Below are 9,448 nucleotides of genomic sequence, written 5' to 3' on the forward strand. Positions count from 1 at the left end.
TACAAGAACTTACATAGGCTTCAGCGTCATATCCAACAGATATAAGACGGCCGTCATGATGGGGGCTCCAACAAATGTCAGTGATTCGGCTAGTGTGGCCAGTGAAATGTCGAAGACTGCTATTAAGCATCACAATCTGCCTGTCCAGGTTCTTTTGTGCTGTTTAAACAGAACATGAATCTGAATTGTTCACATATAAAATAATTATATAGTGTGGATTTCCATATATAAAAAATAATGCACATCCAAATTTATACGTTAATAGGTTTCCATATCTTTAATTCCTATGTTTTAGCATGACTATTGGGTTCTTACAAACATTTCCATATAAACTTTGAAAAGTTCCTCATTACTTTGTGTTTTTTTATGTTTAAAACAAAATAATTCCAGTTATATTTGCATACATTGTAGTTACTTTTAGAAAGTTTCTGTAACCACAGGAGATTATGCATCTGGTAAAAACAGACAGCAGCCAAGTTTACAGTTCAAATGAATAAACATAAGAAAGCAAAATGACTCAAGGCTAATGCACTTACCAAACACACAGGATAAATCTACCACATGAAGCACTTGGTCATTTCCTCCAGAAGCCAGCCATGACTGACATGGTGAGCCATTTGGGGAGGTACTTGTGGCTTTTGGATGCCAGCGCACACAATTAATAAGTTTCAAGTGGATCTTGATTACTGCTAGCAGTTTCAAAGTGCTTGTGTCAAAAACATAAACTACACTGCAAATGGACACACAGAAAGGGTTGACAGCAAATGCAGGCCTTCTGAAATTTCATTATAAAATTCATAATAATCACAATAAAGGTGACTTTTATGACGCCATATTCCAGCACTATGAGCAAGAAGGAAAGGGGGATAAAGCGAGGAACAGGAAGGTGGGTGGTGGGAGGAAAGTGTAGTGCTATCTGCTTAACAACTTAACTATTTAATACTTTAGGCGCAAACTGTTGTGCCACCAGACTGCCCCGAAAGTTACATCAAGGACAGGCAAACAGTTTTTAAGACATTCTCAAGAAATGGACAGATAATTTCTGGACCTCATATGCTTTAAACACAGTCATAAAATTTTTTTTTAACCCAAGAAAGAGTATCAAAAACAAGAACTTAGTTTCAGGTTTTAAAAAATGCAAGTACTCCTGACCCATCATCAGCTCCCACTGCGAAGGCTTTTAAATTCAAATTCCATGAAATTTCAGTCGCTTTCAAACAGGTTACCTGCAAAAGAAAAACACTTTTGTTATCAGGAAATCAAGACTGTATGTCTGGGACATATTTCTCTGTTCTCGTCTTTTCACATTGTAACAAGAGCCCTTACCTCTTTCTCAATGATCTGTTACAATAAAGTTTTTATTGTATCTTTGCAGATCTATTTAAACAACTGTTGACTGAACTGTGCAAAATACTTTCTTTACAGGACTGCTGCATAGCATGAGAGATTTAAGCTGAGAAACATTACAAATTAGAATGTGACTTTACAATAGAACTATCATTACACAAAGACCGATTCTAGAATTAGGGGAAAAAATGTAAACTAAGCCACAGTAACTTACCTCTTCTATGTTGTTTTTAATTAGAAGGTCAGAGAAATTGATTGCTTCAGTCTTGGTGTCTGTCCTACTCAGAGAGGCAGTAGTGTGTTCCAGGATTTTACAATCTCCTACTGAGTACAAGGAGAAAGTCTCTGATTCTGCAACAAAATTTAAAAAGGCTTAAAACATTTCTGTGCAAGAAAATTGTTTTGCTTCACCAATCAGAATAAATAATATAAGAACAAGTTATGTTTATAGCCCTATTTAACTGTATATGTGTATTTTTATATACATAAGTATTCCAAAGTGATTTTCCATGCTACAGATTAGAAGAAGTTGATGCCATACTTAAACAGATCTTGAAAATCTAAGAACAGTGAAACTAAAGCTCATCAAAATCAGCTTGACACGTTATGAATTTTTTTTTACAAAGTATAAGGAACTGGAAAATGAAATATGGATTTTTCATGAAATGAGAAAAGTTCTGCCTTTACATCTCCTACGCCAATGATAATAACAATACCAACATGTAAAGTAGCAACAGTAGCAAACAGTATTTTTATGCATAGTCCACATGACCAGAGAAAACACTGAAGTTTGGCAACTTTTCTGCATAATAATAAATTTTAGCCATATAGTTACATACAAGTTCTATGCCTAATTAAGTTTAAAGGTTAATGTTTTTATGTAAGCCATCATGTCTTAAAATCCAGTGTGTTTTTGATTAGGATTGATCTCCACATGCACACACATATACAGATATATATCACTAGGTGTTGTCTCCTTAAAGATTGACATATTTACTTATATTATTGTGTTTTCATTAGGAATGAGCAACATATATATATATATGTCATATGTGTTCATATATCTCGCACAAAAATGTGGGTATTGTAAATGTTGTCATTATTACTTTTGCCTAATTTTAAATTTGTTTTCTTTGTAAAACATGGTGAGCCTAGCTTTGGCCAGAGTATGGTACTGCATAAGTCTCCTAATTATTAGTGCTACTACTACTTAAGATTATATTCAACTTTAATAGCATGTGAAACACATACAACTACTTTAGGTCAGTATTTTGGAAAATGTCAGGAGTAATTTTTTTTTAAGTAAACCATAAGTCAGGTGATGCTAGTACTTGATTTTTTTAAAAGTGCTTTTTATATGTGACATAATTACCAAAAGCTTTAAAAAGCAGTCTGCCATTCAGAAAATGTGCAGCATATGATTAACATGAGCATAAGCTGTGTGAAATCTAGAGAAAGGTTGGACAGATTTAAAATGAACAATACGGATGTAAGAAGTTATGCTCTTTTGAACAAGATTTCTAGCGCCTGATAAAATCATCTACCATATCTAAAATTTTTTAAACAAAATTTTCAACCAATTTTTCTCAGTACAAACATGCAAATTTATCATATGTGGAAAAAAAAAAGAAGGAAAAAGCAGGCTTTCCTTAATTACTGTAGCTCTAGAGTTTTTACATACTTTCTGTAAAACATGTAAATAACAATGCCCCCCTTCGCACCTACCCCAGAAAACCACATCAACACCCTGAATTTGCCTCAAGAGGTATGACAATCAGCTGTTCTTCCAATAATGAAAATAAGAAATAACATGAGGATTATATGAAAGTGTACAGACAGCCTTTTTGTTTTTAAAGGTTTCATTTTGCTTTCAAGCATATGTCAACAAGATATGTCTAGGTGAAAGAAGACCAAATACAGGTTGTGCATTAGTCATGCAATGAGTACCTAATTTTGGAGTTTCTAATATATATATACACGTTCCTACTGTATGCAAGTTGTATATATACAAACTAGTCAGGTCTGGAAATTGAACTACATGGACAGCTTAGGAACAAAAAAAAACACAGCTGAGTTTTGTTCTGCTCTGCAAATATCAATATACATGCGAGACATACCAGACGCATCTTTTCAGAATGTAGAAGTAAACATGTCTATTATATGCAAATATGGGTGCATACTTATTGGTAATTCAGTCTGAATATTATTTATGTAAAGCACTCTGAGCAAATCACTGGAAAAGTGCTATGTAAATCCTCATTATTATTATACCAGCTGTCCCAGCAGAACCTGATGACGGTCCCCAAGCAACAACATACACCGTACGGACATGCAATGTTCCTGAGGTGACAGGCATTCTGCAATAATGAAAAGAAAATGTAACAGCAAACAAAAATTTTTTTTTAAATCTTGTGTAAGGTCACCTTAAACCAAAAATGCTTTTCATCACATATGATCAGCCTTCTTAATACCCATTCAATGACTTTGTCACTGCTTTCTCCTTCCTTCCAATTTTTCACAAGCACAATTCATTTGCTTTAATAATGTCTCCTTGTGCATGTCCTTACTTGCGAGAGAAGATATCCAACACAGCCACACGCCCATCGTCTGTTCCATATGCCAGGATGCCCTCTTTCACAGGATGCCAGCTTACCTAATAAAAATTTGTGACAGCTATAAATTATATATATGGTCAATGATTTTCACCTGTGCTTGTACTGAAATATATTTACTTATATAAATGACTTGTAAGATGAATTGATAAGTGGAAGGCATTGAAAAGTACGATGTAATCTCTCTCTTATATTAAAGATGATGCATTTATTTTTGAATATGTTAATTGGACACTGATCTTAATTTAAAAGCTTAAGGCATGCTATGGGGAAAAGAGAAAGAAAAATGAATGCTGGTTGACATGCAAACCAAGAAAATTTATAGCTAACTTACAGCTGTGACTTTGTTCTTTATACCCTGCCAAAAACTAGTAATGTCATAAGCATTCATCTTGTTTGACATGTTCCATACACGAATAACATTGTCTCCAACACCTACTGCAACACGACCTGTATTGAAGGAAAAAAGGAAAATAAAACTATTAAGTTAAGGTCATGTACATGATGAGTCTAATGGCTGATAATGTCAAATAAATCATTAAAATAACTTTCTGAAGTCTCACTGATTTAACAAATGAAAAGGTCATGAATTCCTTTCTTATACTGGTAGGCGATTTCCAATGTTTCCACTTCTTCTTTTTTTTTTTTTTTTGATTGCCTCTGCTAGACAGTTTTACTTGTGAGTTATACAAGGAAGAAAGCAATAAATTTTGCCTTAGATATGAAGCATCTCTTGAAAAGTACTGTTCTGCTTACACTGGAACTAGCTGGTATTAATGCATTCCATTTAAAAATATATCCTGTTGGCAGCAAAAAAAAAAAATTCTGAAGATACCTAACACAGTAAAATATCACAAAATTTTGTGATCCAATTACTTTATTCTACTTTGGGTAAAATCCATCAGCTACCTGGATCAAGAGGAGAGCTGCGGAGACAGTAAACGAAACCCCCAAGGGTGTGTAAAGAACAGACAGCATTACTACTGATGGCATCCCACAGCATTAGCTGAAACAGAAAAACTTGTCTGAGAGCAACTAATATTACTGTCAGTCTGAGCATTTTGTCTACACGCTGATGTAAAACAGTGATGCCTGAAAAATTGCTCTTAAATTTCAAACACACCTCATCACACAATTTTAATTATAATTTTTTATTATAAAATGAGCAAACCTACAAGACCCAAAAACATCAGTCTCTTGACCTGAACTGGCAAGATTCTTCCTAAAACATACACTATTACCACTATTACACTATTACCATGCTCAATGTCAAATATGCTTGCAGCATTTGTTGTTCTTTGCACACTTGCCAACAAGTACAGTACTTTCAAAATACCATACAACACCACAGCTTGTCTCTTTCGAGTAAACTTGAAATTAGACCATGACACCGAAATGCCTTAAACTGAAATCTTTGTTTTATATTTTATTACACTTACTGTTCTGTCCTGTGAGAATGTGCAGAGAGTATTTCCTCCTGCTCCACCACTACAAATGTTGAATGCTGGACGAGCATGACTTTTGAATTCCCCAGCATAGAAAGTAGAGTGAGAATGACCCTTCCCATGCAGCAAGTTCCACAACAGTAGATCTCCACTAAACATATAAATCCAAACTGCACATCACACCTTTTTCCTTTTTTGGGAAGGGGTCATCAAGCAAGAAAATGTGGTGTGTACTGATTAATGCTGTGCTAACCACATCAATAAAAACACAACTTATGCCCTTATGTTTGACGCTTGGATATTTTTAAGGATAGATAAACATAATAACACTTTCTTTTACAAAACAAACCACTGCCTTTAAAAGCAAGGAAGACATTAGATCTTCTGATAAGGAAAGATATTTATATAGCTACATGCATATTTACTGTGTTCTGAGGTATATCTGCAAGCAAGGTGAGTTATTAATAGTTCAAATGTTTTGTTCTGCAAATACTTGCTCACAGAGCAAGCTGGGTGATGACTATACATGCTATTTTCTATCTGCACTATGAAGAAACATAAAAGAGTTTATAAAAACAAGGTTCTGACACGTTAATCACAAACACACAAAACACTTCTATTTGGTCAGAACATAGCAGAATTCTCCAGTTTACCATTTCTGACAGATTCTCATCATCTTTATTACCTTAAGTTAAATATTACATGTTTATGATCTTTATTGAAAACAGTATCATGGGCAGTATTCATAGATTATTATTTTGGTCAATTATCATGGTAAAGTAGGAATTTAGGCTAAAAAGCTCATTTCATTACTTTAAATTTGACTGTATTTTCTAAGAACGTAAAAGTATTAGTTACAGCCTCACTAAGAAGTTAATACATACAGTTGTAGTAAAATGCATGATTAGTCTGAATTTGAACTGATTATTTACTTTTAGTAACAAACTGTATAGGAAAAATAATACTCTCTTCCTAAACAACTAAATATTACACACTTTGAAGAACTAGACACAAGGAGCTCAGGGTTATGTTTCAGCCAGCACACAGCCACCCATGTCTTGGTGCGTGTTCCTTGATCTTGTTCACGGCGCTGAACAGGTAACTTTTTCAAAAGTACCTGCTGCCCTTTGCTGCAACTCCACACACGGATGGTTCTATCCTTAGAACCTGTGGCTATAAGGCAGCCTGAATCTGTCCGAGTAATCTCCTTTTCTGCTTTAAAAGGAAAAACACAAAAAATAAAGAATATTTAAAGGACATAATTCACAAGAAATTAAACCAGAAATAAATGATAAATAAATCAAAGTTTTGCAGAATATGTGTATTTTTTAGTTTTATATGATACCTATACAAGCCATCAAATTTTGCAGTTCTTTCTTCCTTCTTGGATGGTCAAAGGCTACATTTGTCTCATATCCCATTCAAATCTATGTTTTATTTTTTAATGTTCCTCTTCCCTGTTACAAGACACTCCTGGAGGCTCCAAATGAAAGATTGAAACAAAATCTGTTATGCAAAGCAAATTGCCTCTGCTATGCACCACTGAAATTGTTACCGCCCCTTCCACTATTAATACCCAGTGGTAAGTTCTGTCTTCCCTGCTTTCCTTTGATCTACTTCATCTCAATGGATTGTTGGCTGACAGTTTGTCAGTAGACAGTATATTACAAAGTCGGTACCAGGTATCCCAGCTACTTACATTTTCTGATTTTAGGTAAAACAAAAAAATATGCTACCCTTTTTGATACCTTCATTACTGCTCTCCTCGTTAACACTTTTCAGCATTGCCTCTCCTGGAATGGGGCACCAAGAAAGAGACATGACTTCATCTTCATGACCTCGAAGGCGATGCACAAGATACCCAGTACCAGATGAGAAATCAACAAGAAATACAGTTCCTTGGCGTACACTGAAATATATGGACACATTAAGCATAATGACTATATAAAAAATATAAAGTATAATGCTTTAAAACTTTTACAATTTTTAATGTGATAATACTAGTGGTTGTGGTGCTGCTGCTGCTTCTGCCTTTGATAATGATAGAAACCTGTGAAAACTTATACACTACCTCCAACTTTTAAGAAAACAAAACAACTCTAGAAATGAAATAAATGATGAACTCATTAGTAAGTATAAGAGAGAATATATATATATATGCAGACATGCACCTGCGCGTAAGTGTGTGCATGTACAGGCACATTCTTAGCCCCCAGATGGGGGCCAAGGCATAGGGTATGTGCAGGGCCCTCAGCGCCATGATTTTAATCAGAACCGAAGGGACCCTGACAACTATTAAAAACGTAGGGCCCTAGAATGAGAGCCTAGGCAGATGCCTCGTCTGCCTGCCCCTAAGCATGGCCCTGTGCATGTATGTGCATGCACATGACGCTTTAACTTCAAGATTAAGATATTTAGATAATTTGTCTCACCCAACTGCAAGCAATGCTGGCACATGAGGACAAAATGCTGTACAGTAGATATAGGTCTTTTCTTGCCTCCATCGTGCAATAGTGTTTGATTTTCTGTTCCACAGCAAAATTTCACCCCTCTCATCACCACTTGCAATAAGATTAGTGTTAAGGGCACACCAACTGACCGTTGTTATTTTACCCTTGAAATTAGAAAAAAAAGGAAAACATGTTATCACATTTCAGCTGAGTTAACAAAAATTTTAATATAGATAAGGCATCTCTCTGTATAAAATTATCAAGAAAATATTTTGATTTATTAGAATAAATGGGAAATTTGCTGTCATCTTTAGTTTCTGAAAAACCCTCCAGTACCTATCACCATATAGTATCATCAATTGGTAATACATAATAATAACAGACTTTGCAGAGTGCTTTTCCACCACACAGAGGCAAGCTTGATGAGCTTCACAAAAGACCAGGGGCAATGGAGAAAGAGGCACTGTGACGTAGACATCACAATCGAATGCAAACAAATACAACATATATACATGCACCAGTTAGCAATACAAGAACATGAAAGAATGCAAGGGATAGGAGTGTGGAGAAGAAAGAACAATAGGATGAATGAGTTATGTTTTTGCTTTGTCAGCAAGCAACTAAAGAATTAAAACTTCAATTGCACTCAGATCAAAGGATAGTGCAAATGTTATGTCTCAGAGTTATATTTTAATGTTAAGACAAAAGATTAAAACACACACACAGCCAGTTGGGTTATTTAGTAAGGGTACCCTAATAGAAGTCAGAGCATAATCATATTACTTTCCACAAACTCTTTGCTTCTTGAGCTAAACCCACAGTTACACTGAAATCCAGTTCTAGTATTCTGTGTATCAACATTACACCCTAAATAAGATGCAGTATTTTTCGACAATTATACACTTAATGGCATTTACAACATAAACAGAATTCAGTATGAAAAAGCATTCTGGCAGATGAAATGATGAAAATTTTTTTAAAGTTAAACCTCGCTTACTTTGTGTTCCTTGTGAGATTGGACATCAGTGAAGCTGTTTACTTCCCAAATTTTGACAACCATATCATCTCCAGCACTACAACACAAAGAACCAGCTAAGCTTTCTTTAGACAAACCAAAAGCATATTTTTCTTCAGAACTGGCCTCCAGTGTTGTCTTCGTCAACTGATTATTTGAGAAGACTGAAACTTCATCGTTCGGACAAAGAGCAACTGATGTTACTCGATCTTCGTGGCCAGGATAATAGCCAAGCATTCGCAGTCCGCTTGAGGGAACTGAGATATCAAAGACGTATACTTTCTGCATTGCTCCATAAACATACAGTCCCCTTTCATTGGCATCACTGATTGCACTCATATACCAGTTTGGAGACGGGGGAAGAGACTTTAGTGACATTCTGTATAGAACAAATCCTTAGTCCACGCTGACGTAGCTCCGTCAGCTTGCGATCTGCTTTCAATTTCGAACTTCCCGTCACAGAACGATTTGCGTTTAATGTAAAAATAAATTAAATTTTGACAGAATGGATTAATATAGCGTTATAATACGTATTCCTTTGTTTATCTTCCAATTTTCAAAATATAAGTTTATTATTTT

At 35.1% G+C, this 9,448-nt stretch overlaps 1 protein-coding gene across 2 annotated transcripts in view; it reads right to left on the reverse strand.

Moving 5' to 3' along the window:
* LOC112560574 (gem-associated protein 5-like) overlaps nucleotides 1-9,342 on the reverse strand; it is a 74,024-nt gene extending 64,682 nt beyond the window's left edge. The window contains exons 1-13 of one of the 2 annotated variants that reach the window (XM_025232501.1): nucleotides 8,852-9,342; nucleotides 7,837-8,018; nucleotides 7,153-7,313; nucleotides 6,400-6,616; nucleotides 5,399-5,555; nucleotides 4,869-4,965; nucleotides 4,294-4,409; nucleotides 3,915-4,000; nucleotides 3,619-3,704; nucleotides 1,562-1,698; nucleotides 1,153-1,226; nucleotides 537-730; nucleotides 14-159 (exon numbers count right to left, since the gene is read on the reverse strand). In XM_025232501.1, coding sequence (XP_025088286.1) covers nucleotides 14-159; nucleotides 537-730; nucleotides 1,153-1,226; nucleotides 1,562-1,698; nucleotides 3,619-3,704; nucleotides 3,915-4,000; nucleotides 4,294-4,409; nucleotides 4,869-4,965; nucleotides 5,399-5,555; nucleotides 6,400-6,616; nucleotides 7,153-7,313; nucleotides 7,837-8,018; nucleotides 8,852-9,247 — 2,049 coding nt within the window. In that variant the 5' untranslated portion in view covers nucleotides 9,248-9,342. Of the gene's footprint in view, nucleotides 1-13; nucleotides 160-536; nucleotides 731-1,152; nucleotides 1,227-1,561; nucleotides 1,699-3,618; nucleotides 3,705-3,914; nucleotides 4,001-4,293; nucleotides 4,410-4,868; nucleotides 4,966-5,398; nucleotides 5,556-6,399; nucleotides 6,620-7,152; nucleotides 7,314-7,836; nucleotides 8,019-8,851 lie in introns of both variants that reach the window. The other variant, XM_025232500.1, reaches the window with a different exon arrangement.
* Between the last annotated feature and the right edge of the window lie 106 nt (nucleotides 9,343-9,448).

This window comes from Pomacea canaliculata, linkage group LG3 (assembly GCF_003073045.1).
Source record: "Pomacea canaliculata isolate SZHN2017 linkage group LG3, ASM307304v1, whole genome shotgun sequence".
In the NCBI taxonomy this organism is placed as follows: Eukaryota; Metazoa; Mollusca; class Gastropoda; order Architaenioglossa; family Ampullariidae; genus Pomacea; species Pomacea canaliculata.